Consider the following 17201-nt stretch of genomic DNA (forward strand, 5'->3'; position numbering starts at 1 on the left):
TGCATAACATAGGTCTTCAAATTATTAAATACTGTTCTAAACATTCTGCCATCCAGGTGGCGTGCAAAAGTCAAAGTAAACATTACTTATTGAAAGTTAATTTATAGAATTAAATTAAGAATCTATTACAAAACAAAGTCCATAATTATTAATTTAGTATTAAAATATTCATTAGAAGTCAAAATAAGTAAAATTCACAAAAAATAATTAAAATAGAGGTATTGTGTCAAAATGTCAAAATTACAGTTAATAAATTCAAACAGCAAAATTTCAATCTTAAAGCTATTTACAACTATAATTCATATATTCTTGGATACTATAAAAACTTTTTTCTGCTAACCACTTTGTAATTTCTCTTTTGAAGACTAGTTTATTAAGGTCTTTAAAATGGTTTGGCAATTTATTATATATTTTGATGGCATTAATGTTTTTTTTTTTTTTTATGAAATAAGGGGGCAAACGAGCAAACGGGTCACCTGATGGAAAGCAACTTCCGTCGCCCATGGACACTCGCAGCATCATAAGAGCTGCAGGTGCGTTGCCGGCCTTTTGAGAGGGAATAGGGTAATAGGGGAGGGTAGGGATGGGAAGAGAAGGGAATAAGGGAGGGTAGGGAAGGGATTAGGGTAGGGGATTGGGCCTCCGGTAAACTCACTCACTCGGTGAAACACAGCGCTGGCTCTCCCACGTATATACGAGTTTATAATAATTGCATATTAAGTTAATAAAAAGTGTTTTGCAAGTTGCAATAGCTTTACCGCGGCAGTTTCTGAGTGCTAAACGTGTTTTATTAAAATCGGTATAGCTGTGGTGTGTAGTGTGAAGTGGTGACAGAGACAGACTTTATCATTTTTAGGGTTCCGTACACAAAGGGTTCCCCTTTCCTTCCCATCCCCGGGGGAATAGGGTAATAGGGGCTATTACCCTATTCCCCCTTAAAAGACCGGCAACGCACCTGCAGCTCTTCTGATGCTGCGAGTATCCATGGGCGACGGAAGTTACTTTCCATCAGGTGACCCGTTTGCTCGTTTGCCCCCTTATTTCATAAAAAAAAACTCATTTTTTTAAAGTCGGTTAATCATTTGCATACGTCTAGTCGCACGCAAACACCGTGCCGAAGTCTGGCGCAGCGTCGACGACAGAGTCTGTCGTCGACGCTGCGCCTAAGTATAATAACTTTGAAACGAAATACATTTACGAAAAATGTAAACCTCAGCTTATCATGAATCTAGCTAGGTGCTGACATAATTTCTCAGTCTTTAAACAGCAGTAACAGTTTGAAGTTTATAAGGCGGTAGTAAAATGTTACAACTCAAAAAACGTTAATAATTTATCCAGCTTGGGTCATAAGAAATACATAACTTCGGGTTATTGCTCTGTTTTACGAGACTATTCCTGAAGAAAAACCGTGTACTAAAATGTTATACACTGTTTTTATGAAATGAACCAGCAAACGAGCGGCAGATCATCTGATCGTAGACGTAAGCCGTCGTCCACGTTTTTTTTTTCATAAAATTGGCAAACGAGCAAGGGATAGCCTGATGGAAAGCAACAGAAAAGAGTTGTAAGTGCGTTGCCGGCCTTAACTAGAAGTACACGACTCATACCTCCTTTTCGGCCGAGTAAACTAATTTATTGAAAGTCACAAGGAACTAATTATACAATTCTGTGATGTCACCAAAAAATAAATAGTGAAATAGAGCGTGTGCACAGAGTGTCAGAAGTAACACTTCTGACCAAAATCGTAAGAGTGTCAAGACGCCATAGTATAATTATTATTTCGACCCTCTTCTTAAAGACTCGACCTTTAAATTTCACTCTCAACGTGACTAAAAACTCTTGCGTTTCAATACAAACAAAGTACGTAAGTAATAACGTAAAAAGAAAGCACAGATACAAACAAATTGAAACAATACACTATAAACAGTGTTATTTTAAATATTTTATGTTTTATACCTTAAATATATTAATTTCATTTGCTTTTAACCATCCTCGTTACCCTACCGTTGCATTGATAACGTAAAACTTAAAGCATATAACATAGAAAACTCAAAATACTTTAGTCCTCTCTACCTAAATACTATAAAATTTTCTCGTCTACAAACCTATAGTGGGACCCTTTTGAAGGACCCTATTTCATACACTGGCGCCCCCAACCCTCGAGAAGGGGAAGGAAGCCCTTAATATATCACAGTGACAAACTTCCAGGATTCATCATATTTAGACAATACGGAATTCAAAATGATACTCTCACAGTTGTTAAAAACTTTTCAGTGTTTTTAAAAAGTAAACTTATATCAAAACTAAGTGATAATACTTGGTGTTTATCGTGTGTTCACATTGAAATACTTAGTTACTTTTGACTTCTATGTTGTATGAGATTTTTTTTTTATGAAATAAGGGGGCAAACGAGCTAACGGGTCACCTGATGGAAAGCAACTTCCGTCGCCCATGGACACTTGCAGCATCAGAAGAGCTGCAGGTGCGTCGCCGGCCTTTTAAGGGGTAATAGGGGAGGGTAGGGAAGGGAAAAGGGGAGGGTACAGAAGGGAATAGGGGAGGGTACGGAAGGAAATAAGGGAGGGTAGGGAAGGGAAAAGGGTAGGAGATTGGGCCTCCGGTAAACTCACTCACTCGGCGAAACACAGCGGAAGCGCTGTTTCACGCCGGTTTTCTGTGAGGACGTGGTATTTCTCCGGTCGAGCCGGCCCATTCGTGCCGAAGCATGGCTCTCCCACGTCAAAAGACTATAGGCAGATTCATATGCCCATGAATCTGCCTATAGTCTTTACAATAATTAAAAAAAAACTTTCAGAGCTGCTACTTTTTACTATGTTCCCCTTAATAATTTAAACTGTATGTAACTTACCAACTTCAACATCTAGCTATACATAAAATCCATATTTTCGAGTTCAAAATATAAATATCAATTTTTTTAATTTTAAATCATTTTCCGGGTCCTACATTTATGCAAAAAAAACGTCAATTTTCTTTATCCACATCCTTCAATTGCTTTTAATCACGTTAACAAGTTCGAGTCCGAATAATCGAGATTCGAGACTCCCAAATTGTAATTACCACATTCCTCGCCCTACACCCTTCGCACGTGACGTCCCTGCGAAATACCTTTGCCCTTAGAATATCGGTGGTGAAAAATGAACCTTATGTATTCGAGATAAAGGTGATAGACACAACTATATCAGAGAGTAAGCCACGTTTTTCACCTCCGGTGAAAGAAATATGGTTTATGGATACAACACATACAAGGTAGTTATTTTTCCGTGGCACCGTAGCATCGGATAGACCGATTTTGATCAAATTTTTTGTAAAGATGCATTATCAAAATATTAATACCGAAACTTACGCGACATGATACCTACTGATTTTTGCCTGTTTTGGGTATCTAATCTAAGGGAGAGCCATGCTTCAGCGCGAATGGGCCGGCTCGACCGGGGAAATACCACGTTCTCACAGAAAACCGGCGTGAAACAGCGCTTGCGCTGTGTTTCGCCGAGTGAGTGAGTTTACCGGAGGCCCGATCCCCTATCCTGTTCCCTTCCCTACCCTCTCCTATTCCCTTCCCATCCCATCCTTACCCTCCCCATTACCCTGTTCCCTCTTAAAAGGCCGGCAACGCACCTGCAGCTCTTCTGATGCTGCGAGTGTCCATGGGCGACGGAAGTTGCTTTCCATCAGGTGACCCGTTTGCTCGTTTGCCCCCCTTATTTCATTAAAAAAAATTTTATTGTGTAAGCACCTTTATCCCGTATAGTGTGCCCGCACCTTTAGTACCTGTGTGTGACATGTGAAGGAAAAAACTAAGCGCGGATCGACGCCGAAGGGATGAAATACGTTTCCTACGATTTGCTATTTCCAGTCACGCTAACAGAAATACCAAGATATTAGATTACTTATGTTATAAATACGAAAATGTCTGTTTGTTACGTTTCTACGCCCAAACCGCTGAACCGATTTTGCTGAAATTCGATTTGCAGATACTTAGTGTTCCACGAAAGGACAGAAAATAGTTTTACATCATATAAATGTACGGTTCCCACGCGGTAAACTAATTTTGGCGCAACGGAGTTGCGGGCGTCATCTAGGAATATTTAAATAACGAACAATGACCTTGAATAAGTTGCGTAAAAGATAACAAGTATCCGATGCCCTTTGCCGGGACTCAAAGTATCCCCATACCAAGTTTCAGCAAAATCGGTTCGGCGGTTGGGACGTGAAGAGATAATGAGACAGACAAACACACTTTCGCGTTTATAAGGTTCGATGTTATTCCACAGATGACAGAATACATATTAGTACAAGACAAGCAAACAGAATTTTTATTAGTTGTTTGTAAAAATGTTACATCTCTCTTCCAAAGCTAAATAAACCTTTTAAAATATTAATTACAGCAACAAGGAGAAAATTATGAAACGGGGAATACGCTTCGTACGTAAAATGTTACGCAATATAATAAAGAACGGTAATCCGACTTTTTATGGAGACGTCATTGATGTACAATATCCAGGACGTCGCATCATGTTACAGCCTAGGTGAAAATAAGAAAGGAGAGATGAAAATGAAAAATAAAGTGCCATAAACAGAAAATAAATATGAAACAACATTTATACGTGGGAGAGCCATGCTTCGGCACGAATGGGCCGGCTCGACTGGAGAAATACGACGTTCTCACAGAAAACCGGCGTGAATTAGCGCTTGCGCTGTGTTTCGCCGAGTGAGTGAGTTTACCGGAGGCCCGATCCCCTACCCTATTCTCTTCCCTACCCTCCCCTATTCCCTTCCCTTCCCTGCCCTCCCCTATTACCCTATTCCCTCTTAAAAAGCCGGCAACGCACTTGCAGCTATTCTGATGATGCGAGTGTCCATGGGCGACGGAGGTTGCTTTCCATCAGGTGACCCGTTTGCTCGTTTGCCCCCTTATTTCATTTAAAAAAAATACATTTAAGAGCTAAGCTAAGTCAGGTTTTTTTGATACTTTTAATAAACTATCTTTTTCACTTCTCACGGAACAAATTAGCAGAACTTTTGAAACAATTTTACATTCAGAAAAATCTAAACCAGAATATCAAAATTATAATTCCTTTTCTCGCAAAGGCACAAGTATATTTATTTTTACTAGAGATCGCCCAATGGTCGAAATTCGACCTTAGTTTCAACGACATTAGGACTACTACAGATATATTTTGTAAAAAATATTGACATTATCATTTTTTTTTTCAACTCTTGTCTCTGGGACTTAGCTGATCTCAGACTGGCCGTGTAAGCATTGTCTAATAGTATCTTAGAATCAATAAAAAAAACTATAAGCCATTTTTAATTTGTCAACTTGTTGTCAACAGACTTCAACCATTCATAAAAGAGTATAATTCGTATGTATAGGCTTGTCACTCAAAAATCTGTCATTTCTCATGTGTGTGTGTTGTAGTGTGTGTAATGTTTTATTTGTTAAAAAAAATATGATAAAAGCATAATTTTAAAATAATATTAGCTCGATGCACTCCTTCACCATATAAACTATAACTGTGCAAAATTTCATGCACGTTTCCTCATTCGTAAAAAGGGTTACAAAGTTTTTCGTTCGCGTATTAATATTATGATGACAACTGTTACATTTGGGAATCCTTTTAAGCTACATGTTAAACTTTTTTTTTAATCTAAACCAAATTCGATATCCTGGGTATTTATTTTTACCGTCTTTTAATAATTCGTATGCGATGTCCCTACATAGTACGTGAACGCTGCTGACTCTAAAATACAGGTCTCCCCTACAGGAAATGCAGGCGTACTCTGGATAATACTTTGATGTTTTGTTGTTTGTTCCAAAGACAAGTTCTATTCGCATTTGGAGGATTTTCTTTTTGTAAGGAAAACTATGAGTGACTTCCGGTTGCACTCAAAGAGATTGGATAATTACTTAAGGGGGCGACTAACCCTAAAGTGTCGATTTTATAATTCATTTATATACTTGATAATAAGCCCCGAATTGTTTCATTTTCTAAAATTAGATACTACATTATATTTCCGAGAATTCGATCTGAGCAAAAACACGATATCTTAAAATTTTCTCCATAGAAAAAAATCACAAAGATGCATCTAATTTTCACGAATTTTTCATTTATTGCCATAACCGTGCATTGAACTAAGTTAATATTTTAACACATTGTATAAAATTCTATCATTGAGAGATCGACCTAGCGGATTTTTAAAATGTTGTATATTTATCGAGTTATTGAGAAAAAACTAATTTGGCGATGAATCCGCGTCGTTCTTTTTCACCTGGCATATGAAAGACGGGCGTGAGTGTGAAAAGAGAAAGACGATGTCTGATTTTTGGAGTTAGTCGCCCTCTTAACTTAGACTTTAATGAAGAGTTTGATATAAACTTCATACATCTTCTGACAAAATCATCATTTTGTCAGAACATGTATATTTCGATTTTTTTAGTAAAAGATGTGCGAGTTTCTTACGCCGGTTCTTCTCGGCGGGGTAGTTCCCGAACCGGCGCGGTGGTAGGCAACGTAGTTTCTTCGTTCGACTTTCAAAAAGTGTATCATGATACCCATTTTGAATAAAAATATATTTTATTTTATTATTTATTTCTCTTTTTAAATTTAAAGTTAAGTTAAGGAGAGCGGGATAATCAATAAGCATTTGTATTTTAGTTTAGAGATATAAGTGTTATTTTTACGTGTTTTTGTGTTACAACTCAGAAAGTTAGAAGCCACAAAATACATTTGAAAAGTTTCAAAACAAGAAATCGACGATGGATTCCAAAAACCGGCAAAGTTCGAGTTGAACTCGCGCATGAAGGGTTCCGTCCTATTTACTTGGTACTTCGTAAATATTCCAAGCGTTTTGTAACCATTTCTGTGACCAATAAGGGCACAAAATATACCTCCAAATATTTTTATATAGTTTTGCTTTTAGTAATTTGAAAAGGGGTATTAAGATTTTGGCCGACCTACAACGCTATTGTATTTTTTCGCGTTCACGAATATTTTTTTCAAAAATGGATAGCTAACATCAATACATAGGTCGGCCAGGCTCCATATAAAAATCTTCATACACCTTTGTGAAATTTTCAACAGTCAAAATCGCAGTTCTTAAGACGCAACCTGATGAGCGGTGACAGACAGACGGATGAGCAGAAAGTTACACCTAACGGCTAATAAACAGACAGCGTCTGTCTTACTAATACCCATTTGTAAGACCGGCTGGCGGACTGACGGATTGACAGAGTAGGTATCTCGTTTTTACCTTAGGTACGGAACCCTAAAAAGTTTTCACCCCCGATAGCCATAAACAACACTTTCTATTCGCCGCACGCGCGCTAGTTCGGAACTATTTAATTTATAGGCTGTCCCTCTATATGTGACTGTAATGCCTAAACAGCCCTACGACCAGCAAACCATCAAGAAGAGAGCGTCTTCCCTCTTAAAAGGCCGGCAACGCATCTGCAGCTCTTTTGATTTTATGTTTTTATGTAAACAGCCTTAGTAGTTGATGGAAAGCAACTTCCGTCGCCCATGGACACTCGCAGCATCAGAAGAGCTGCAGGTGCGTTGCCGGTCTTTTAAGAGAGAATAGGGGAGGGTAGGGAAAGGAATAGGGTAGGGGATTGGGCCTCCGGTAAACTCACTCATTCGGCGAAACACAGCGCAAGCGCTGTTTCACGCCTGTTTTCTGTGAGAACGTGGTATTTCTCCGGTCGAGCCGGCCCATTCGTGTCGAAGCATGGCTCTCCCACATATAAAATGATTGATTTAATTTGTTTTTTTTTTTATTTAATTTTTCACATTTTTCATGATTTAATTCTGCGCTAGCAAAGTTGAGGAAAATTCTTAAGGACTGTAAGTTTTTCTTGGAGGCACATAATATCCGGTCAAGCTGACCAATTTATGCCGAAGCATGGCTCTGTATTCGACAGATGTAATCTAATCCAAGCTACAAAATACGAACAAAGCCACGCCACGCATTGGTAACCACACGCGCATCACTTATGTATGGAAATGGGGGACGAATGGATGGATATGTCATGTATTAGTTACACTATGTAGTGTAATAACGCTGTTAGTACATAATAATATATTCAGAATATAGGAAAAATACAGAATACTGCCGTAAAAACGCGCTTAATACCAAAACTTTAGGTTCATATTTCCCGAAACCGTCGAGAGCCTACTCACTGCAACTATGCTATTGACGGCATAATAATCCATACTAATATTATAAATGCGAAAGTATCTCTGTCTGTCTGTCTGTCTGTCTGTCTGTCTGTCTGTCTTGCTTTCAGGCCAAAACTACTGAACCGATTGCAATGAAATTTTGTATACAGTTATTCTAGAGTCTGAGAAAGGACATAGGCTACATTTTGATGTGGGAAAATAACTTATTTCCATGAAAATTTCGATGAAAATGAATTCGCATTGCGCGTGGCCAGCGCTCATCCTGGGGGTCCTGGGTTCGAGTCCCGCAGGCGGAACAAAAAGTTTTCAATTTTCCTGGGTCTTGGATGTGTATTAAAATAAAATTTCAAAAATCTTAAACATATTTTTAAAGCTTTTATAAAAAAACCCTGGTACCCCTTAAATCAATACAGCAGTGCAGTTTTTTTTTTTTTTTTTTTTTTTATGATATAAGGGGGCAAACGAGCAAACGGGTCACCTGATGGAAAGCAACTTCCGTCGCCCATGGACACTCGCAGCATCAGAGAGCTGCAGGTGCGTTGCCGGCCTTTTAATAGGGAATAGGGTAATAGGGGAGGGTAGGGAAGGGAAGGGAATAGGGGAGGGTAGGGAAGGGAAGGGAATAGGGGAGGGTATGGAAGGGAATAGGGTAGGGGATTGGGCCTCCGGTAAACTCACTCACTCGGCGAAACACAGCGCAAGCGCTGTTTCACGCCGGTTTTCTGTGAGGACGTGGTATTTCTCCGGTCGAGCCGGCCCATTCGTGCCGAAGCATGGCTCTCCCACGTACCAATGTGTGTGCACACAATAAGTATTTCATTTTTTTATATTAAACTTTATATTTTATGCTAAATTTTAAAGCTTATTTAGCCCTCCAATTACATAACTTTACCCATAAACTATTTATCATTGATAGATTTAAGGTTACGTTACTGCACAGATAAATTACTGACTTATTTAATACCGTAGAATAGATATAACAATCGAAAAAAATCGAAACTTAAATGTAAGATGATACCACGTCTTATAGAAAGACTTTTGAGCAAGCGTCAGTGCGATATAGAAGACGCACGGCGCCATCTATTATGAACTGTTGGAACTAACTTAATTTGAACAAATTTACGCATTTTCACCCCCTTACAACCCTTTTTTCCAGTAAAAAAGTAGCCTATGTCCTTTCTCAGGCTTTAGACTATCTGTATACAAAATTTCATTACAATCGGTTCGGTAGTTTTGGCGTTTGGCGTGAAAGCGAGACTGACAGACAGACAGACAGACATACAGAGATACTTTTGGCGTTTGGCGTGAAAGCGAGACTGACAGACAGACAGACAGACAGAGATACTTTCGCATTTACAATGTTAGTATAGATTATGTGCACACTGCACAGCTGTTTTTGGGTATTTTGATTAATTAAGGGCCGCGCTACACCGGAATGGCAGCGGCGAGGCGAGCACTTTCAGCGCTGCCATTCCGGTGTAGCGCGGCCCTAAGAGGGGTACCACTTACCAGGGTTTTAAAAAGTTTTTAAATTTGACACACATTTTGTTGACACCGCGCGCTATAAACTAAAGTCCACGCGGACGAAGTCGCGGGCAACAGCTAGTCTAGATATAAAATAGGCTTCAAGTATAGTGGATTCAAAACCCCTATGTTTTTTAAACCGCTTCAAAGCAATTTTGACGGCTTCAAACCAGTCCATACCGCTTCGAACCAGTGCACACTGCTAAAAACCAGTAGACCTACTATAAAACCGTTTTGAGACTTCAACAATCGAATGAGAATGCCGCGTCCTGCTCTTACAACGTCATTTCTCGTTTGTTAGTGGTCGCGGCGTTCTCGTACGATTGTTTGAGCCTCAAAACGGTTTCGTGGTACGGCTCCAATTAAAACCGCTTCAAATCGTTTCACACTCCTTCAAACTAGTCCAAACCAGTTCAAACCAGCACCAGCTTACCTTCTGCTTGTCGAGCTGGCCGAGGATCTCGTCGACGTCGCCGACGGTGACGGGCTGCGCGCGCAGCATCGTCGTCTCCGCAGACAGCCAGTCTCGGATCTGGGACAGAAGGTTCTAGAAGTTAATGGTGGCTCTAGAAGTAAATTAAGGTTCTAGATGTACTTAAATGAAGGCTCTAGATGTTAATGGTGGTTCAAGATGTAAATGAAGGTTCTAGATGTTAATGAAGGTTCTAGTCTCTAGATGTTAATGAAGGTTCTAGAAGTAAATGCCGTTTGGTGATCTAGTAAGAGAACTATGCCGCTAGCCAATACGTTTTCTTTATCACTTCTTTTTAGAATTTCCGACCAAAATGTATGGAATTGACATGAGTCGCATGTGGACTTCATACGAACGCTTATGTCAATTCGATACATTTTTGATCGGCGATTCTATAAAGAAGCGATAAAGAAAAGTTCCTAGCTAACCCCCCTGGGATGTTCTGGAATCTGGCAGAATGGTATTTGACATCTAAGCTAAGTTTGGAGAAAATGTTTGTTGGTACGAACTAGAAGAGACGGCTAGGTCAAGGAAAAGGAAAAATCGCAAAGTCTTAACATAAAATTGCAGAGGAAACATATTTAAGTATAACACATTTTACAAGTTGCTCAATATTGGTTGTACATTCAATTTCCTAAATCACCGAAACGCATTTTCCCGTTGAACAACAAGTGAAAATCTATCAGCATTACTGCGCCAAACGGACGGACCGATATAGATGTAACATTACCGCGGCCGTTCCGCCGTCCGCTACTTACACTGAATTACACAAGCTGTGAAAACACACGGGAATTCATTGAATTTGAAAACGCTGCAGATTAGTAAAAATATTTAGTTCAACTCCGTTACGCCTAAATTCTTTTACCGTGTACAATTTGTACATTGTTGTAGGGAGAGTAAAACACAGAATATTATTATATCACTCAACACCACTCGGGCTCGTAGCTGATTGAAAAAGTGGTCGTCAGACCGAAGTCGAGCGACCACTACCACTCTCCCCACTACCTACCCAAGTAGGCGGGGCATATCTTTATTCATCAATATACTACATACCGCATACATTTTTCCGGGATAAAGAATGTTCTATGTCCTTTCCCGGGACTCAAAGTATCTTCACACTAAATTCAGCAAACTCGGTTCAGTGGTTTGGGCGTGATGTTGTCTTTCAGTACAATAACTCACCCTCCCAATCTAGTTATGCCAATATGACTTGTTAGCGTTGTAATTAATTTAAGTACAGTTTGAGAACCCCAAAGTTTTGTACGTCAGCCTGATGGACAAAGGAGATGCAACTGCATGTAATTACCTGTCAATCGCAGACGACCCTTCACACAGGGAATACAGCCCTTAATAGAGTAGGGATGCATAAATCAATTTAAAAGATAAAGATCTAGTGCCCTTTGAAGATTGAAATTTTATTCGCATTTTATATTTTACTTTATAATGCCATTATAAAGTTTATTTAAGTCTTCTTTTTGTTATATATTCTGTTTTTTTTTTCTTTTGTTATACAAGTTAATAGTGTAAATATTACGCTCAAAGACCGAAAGGCTCAGTGAGCGAAAAAATGGCTCACAACGCGTTGTGGTAATAGTGAAACGGCCACAACGCAAATTTCACGTCGTGGCCCTAGTGAAAACGGCCACGACGCGTTCTGGCAATCACAGAAATACCACAAAGCGAAATTCGTGTCGTGGCTGACGTGCTATTCGACCACAACGCGTTGTGGTAATCGAGTAAAGCCATGACGCGTTCTGAGCATTTAAAAACAGCCACAACGCGAACCCGTGTTGTGGCCCTAATGAAAACAGCCACGACGCGATACCGTGTTGTTTTTTTTTTATGAGATAAGGGGGCAAACGAGCAAACGGGTCACCTGATGGAAAGCAACTTCAGTCGCCCATGGACACTCGCAGCATCAGAAGAGCTGCAGGTGCGTTGCCGGCCTTTTAAGAGGAGTCCACACCGCCCTTTTTTCCATACAAACGTTGTCCCCTGTTTCCTCCCTGGATAATGCTAGTATATTTATATTTTTTTTCCTGAATATCTACGGCCACTAATACAATGTCCCTATGTTTTCTTTTTTTTTCATAATTCAATTATTAAATAAGATATGAACGTTCAAAAACCCAAAAAAATGGCCAGATTTTCCGCTGTGTTCAAACGTCCAGAAAACAGATTTGGCTAGATTATACATAAAAAAGCAAAACATAGGAACACAGCTCAAGCCTTTTTTTAATCTTTAATGAAAAAAGTACTTAAATCGGTTAAGTTTTGGAGAAGGAATCAGGGGACAACGAATCGTTGATTTTCTGGATTTTCTGCAGTTGTCTCTATCGCGTTCTGCGGTATAGGCTTGAGGTAAGGGAGACAGCTATAGATATTACACGTACTTTTCTTTCATTTCTCTAGCCCCTGGTGTATCCTCTTAAGAGGGAATAGGGAAGGGTAGGGATGGGAAGGGAAGGGAATAGGGTAGGGTAGGGAATAGGGGATTGGGCCTCCGGTAAACTCACTCACTCGGCGAAACACAGCGCAAGCGCTGTTTCACGCCGGTTTTTTGTGAGAACGTGGTATTTCTCCGGTCGAGCCGGCCCATTCGTGCCGAAGCATGGCTCTCCCACGTATATGGTGCAGGGCCGACTTTTACACGCGCACACACGTGGGCACTATAAAATTACTTCTGCGTAACTGGCCTGGTTTCATTGGAACTAGAGTGCTCTTGTGAATTGCGCACACACTTGGTCACTATAAAATTACTCCTGCGTAACTGGCCTAGTTTCATTGAAACCAGAGCTCTTGTGTATTGCGCACACACTTAGGAGCTATTAAATTACTCCTCAGTAACTAACCTGGTTTCAGAACGCGTCGTGGCCGTTTTCATTAGGGCCACAACACGGGTTCGCGTCGTGGCTGTTTTTAAATGCTCAGACCGCGTCATGGCTTTTCTCGATTACCACAACGCGTTGTGGTCGAATAGCACGTCAGCCACGACACGAATTTCGCTTTGTGGTATTTCAGTGATACCAGAACGCGTCGTGGTCGTTTTCACTAGGGCCACGACGCGAAATTTGCGTCGTGGCCGTTTCACTATTACCACAACGCGTTGTGAGCCATTTTTTCGCTCACTGAGCGTTTTCGGTCTTTGAGCGTAACATAAACACCGTTATCCTTGAAACCTGGGTCTGGACCCCCCACTTTACTATCCATCTTACTTGTCCAATCGACAATATAATATAATTGTCATCGGCGAGCTACATAATATTGTATTTTTTTCTATTTACAATATAATAAAAAAATTTATACTGTGGAGCGTGTCCGATGGCAGAGTAGGTATTTAGGCTGCTGCAGAACCCTTCATGGGCGAGTCCAACTCGCACTTGGCCGCTTTTTTACGTTAGGGGACTCCCCCCCCCCCCCCCCTCCCGCTTATCAAAGCTATATATACGCCCGTGGAGGGTGCCATTTTTCAGTTTTTGCCCCGCCTGAAAAAAATTGAAGATCCGGGGCTGATAATAGGAATGTAAAACAAGTAGTTTTACATTCCTGGCACATTATACTTTTAGTAAGATATTTTATGTACCTATCAAACGGAAATGTGTATTGTGTCACTTGAAAATATATGGTTGTTGTGAGAAGCCGTACTTGCTTTTATTTCAGTATAATTATTAGAAATCGAACAATATAACCCTGTATATTTCATTTAATGGCGAGGCGAAACGGTTTCCACTTCCGAAAGTCCGGTGAATAGAACCTTCCAGATTAAAAAAAACATATTGGCTTCAGTGGGAAGGAATAAATTGGGAATATATACTCCATACCCGAAAACAATGTTTATGTAGAGTGTTTTAATAGGGATACAGTGGTTGGGTACTTTACGTAATATTTACTATTATAAGAACACAGCCTAAGTTCCTAAATCCAGAATACTAAGTTATCATCCAGCAGCTGGTACATTTGGTAAGTATGATAAGCTACCATCCAGCTGGTAGCCGGAAAGTTACCATTTAGGTAATAACATCGCTAAGGAATCTGATGCCTGTTTTCTCCAACGGTCTCCTAATGCTAAGGAGACCGTTGGAGAAACCAACGGTCTCCTAATGCTAAGTGCGTGCTAGCGATCTTTGCGGGTCAAATATCTCTTAAAACAAACACATTTTAAAAAAAGTAATGTTTTGCAAAAGTTCTTACGCCCTATGGAACAAGGACGAACGTGACACACAAAAATTCGTGAAATCTTTTTTTTTTATGAAATAAGGAGGCAAACGAGCAAACGGGACACCTGATGGAAAGCAACTTCCGTCGCCCATGGATACTCGCAGCATCAGAAGAGCTGCAGGTGCGTTGCCGGCCTTTTAAGAGGGAATAGAGTAATAGGGGCCCTCCCCTATTACTCTATTCCCTCTTAAAAGGGAAGGGAATAGGAGAGGGTAGGGAAGGAATAGGAGAGGGTAGGGAAGGGAAAAGAGTAGGGGACTGGGCCTCCGGTAAATTCACTCACTCGGCGAAACACAGCGCAAGCGCTGTTTCACACTGGTTTTCTGTGAGCCCGTGGTATTTCTCCGGTCGAACCGGCCCATTCGTGCCGAAGCATGGCTCTCCCACGGAAATTATCTTGAAGGATATGTACCCTTACTGGCCGCTAGGGGACCACTTTGCTTTAGGAGGCGGTTGTTGAAACAGGTATTAGGACTAACTACTAAGTTATCATCAGGCAAGGCTGGCAAGGCCTTACCATCTGGTAAGGTCGGTAAGTTACCATCTAGCTAATAACATAGCATTATTATTATTATAAGGTTAGTAAGTTGCCATCTGATAAGATCGGTAAGCTCTTACCTGCAGCGCGCTGGTGTCGAAGTTGGCGAGCAGCGCCGCGGCGCCCGGCGACCGCCGCGACCCCGACCGACCCCACTCTGAAAAAAAAATCCATCAAAATCGGTCTACCCGTTTGGAAACTTTGGATGCTACGAATTACGATGCCACAGACAGACACGTCACCCCTCTTTTTGGTCGGTTTGGTATTGCCAGTGTCATGAAACTTTTTACAGGTACAAATCTTCCACAATAATAAATGATGGGGAAAAAAAATGATCGAAAATCAAAAATCAAAATATTAATTTCTAAATAGGTTAACAAAGTTAACCGGTGGTAGGCCCCAGTAGCATCAACATTTAGAACGTGTTTGAAAAAAAATAATTTGACTTTGACTAACACTTTTAGAACGTCGCGTCTACATGAGGCCTACCACCATTGATATTATTATTATTATGTGTATTTTGTTAAAAACTCTTATAATATTATAATATTTAGACCAATAAAGAAATAAGATATAAGTAATAAGATATATTACGTTTATTGAATATTTTAATTACTTACTTATAATAATATTATATTATTACAGTATATATATATCAAAATCAATTAATTAAGAATCCATTAAAAATGTCAGCGACCAGACACGCTCCGGCTCACGCTTGCCACAACCATAATCCGCAAAGCCACAAGCCAGTTAAAAGTGATGTCGTGTCAAAGGGTTTCCGATACGGTTTCCCTGGGATTAGTCAGAGGGAGATTACAGGATCAGCCAAGGATTAACTGAGCACACGGCATTAACGCGCGATTTGCATGCTTACTCTAACACCTTGGCTTTTTAGTTCAAGAGTGCACCGCTAGATGGCGCTTCTAGTTTCATTTCACGAGCAGTTTATTTCTGAATGGTTTTATATTTTCGGTAAAAATTAGAGATGTGCCGATCATGACCTTGGCCGACAAGCCGACTAGCCGATTAGTCGGCTGTTAAGAAGCCGACTAATCGGCCGACTAGTCGGCCAAACCGATCATCGTTTCTGATGTTTCCGTAACGCTTTGTATACTGTGATTCACAGGTAAGTCGCATACGCCGCCAGTGAACGTGTCGGGTTGTGCTTTGGTTATGTGCACGTCATGAATCATGATACAGTTTTTCAGGATATATTTTTGCTGTGCATAATGTGTAACATGCAATTTTGTATTAATGATTACCTTATTTGTTAATACAAATCCGAGTCTTTTATATATTTTAAATAAGAATATTTTTTTTGTTATAAATGTTTATTGAAGAAGATATTTTTATACCTACCTCTTTTACCTCTTATTGTAGTTAAGTTTGGTTTTTGAGATAAAAAAAATATTTAAGTAATATCTAAATGTACTTATGTAATTTCCTTGCCAGCAAGTAATTTCAGAAACAATTCATTTAATTTCAACTTATTCAAGGTTTTTCTTAAATGTACTTACTTGTAATTTCAATACTTAATAGTAAAATAATAAAAAGCCGGATAGTCGGCTTTACCGACTATTCTCTTAAAAATCTACGAATAATAAACACAAAAAATATAATTATTATTGTTGCGATTGTATTTATACAGGGTGTAACAAAAATAAGTGATAATACTTTAGGGTGTGTACGTGTTCCTTATAGAGAGTTCACTGTGAAAGTAGCAGCGCTGAAAGACCAAAATTTTTTTTTACTTTTGTATGGGGAAACTCGTGACGCTCGGGGCCTTGCCCATACAAAAGTGAAAAAAAATTTCGTCTTTCAGATCTGCTACTTTCACAGTGAACTGTCTACAAGGAACACGTACACACCCTAAAGTATTATCACTTATTTTTGTTACACACTGTATAGTACAATATTAGCAATACATAAAACCATATAAAACGTATTAAAAAAGTTCTTCATAAAATAGCATGATGATTTTTTTAAATACCTAGTTATTTCTCGCAACTTACGCACAAAATAAAACCCCGTGGTCACCATTCATCTTTTATCTACTTAATTGTATTTATTCCAAACAGATAAAAGATAAATAATTTACTATCAGATAGTATTTAATCTTAGTTATTTAATATTTAAATCAGAAATTAAGCATGCTGAAACTCCAATCGTCTACTAAGTCTGGAGCTAACAAACAAAAATTAACACACGTCCGGACTGATGTCGTTTTGTTGTACATCCGGAG

At 39.6% G+C, this 17201-nt stretch overlaps 1 protein-coding gene across 1 annotated transcript in view; it reads right to left on the minus strand.

Annotated features, from left to right (window-relative positions):
• LOC121736245 (dystrophin, isoforms A/C/F/G/H) overlaps window positions 1-17201 on the minus strand; it is a 523358-nt gene that overhangs the window by 395724 nt on the left and 110433 nt on the right. Inside the window, exons 40-41 of the mRNA XM_042127329.1 lie at window positions 15037-15113; window positions 10162-10260 (exon numbers count right to left, since the gene is read on the minus strand). Of these exons, the coding sequence (XP_041983263.1) occupies window positions 10162-10260; window positions 15037-15113 (176 nt within the window). The remainder of the gene's footprint in view (window positions 1-10161; window positions 10261-15036; window positions 15114-17201) is intronic.

This window comes from Aricia agestis, chromosome 18, assembly GCF_905147365.1.
Source record: "Aricia agestis chromosome 18, ilAriAges1.1, whole genome shotgun sequence".
NCBI classification, from domain to species: Eukaryota; Metazoa; Arthropoda; class Insecta; order Lepidoptera; family Lycaenidae; genus Aricia; species Aricia agestis.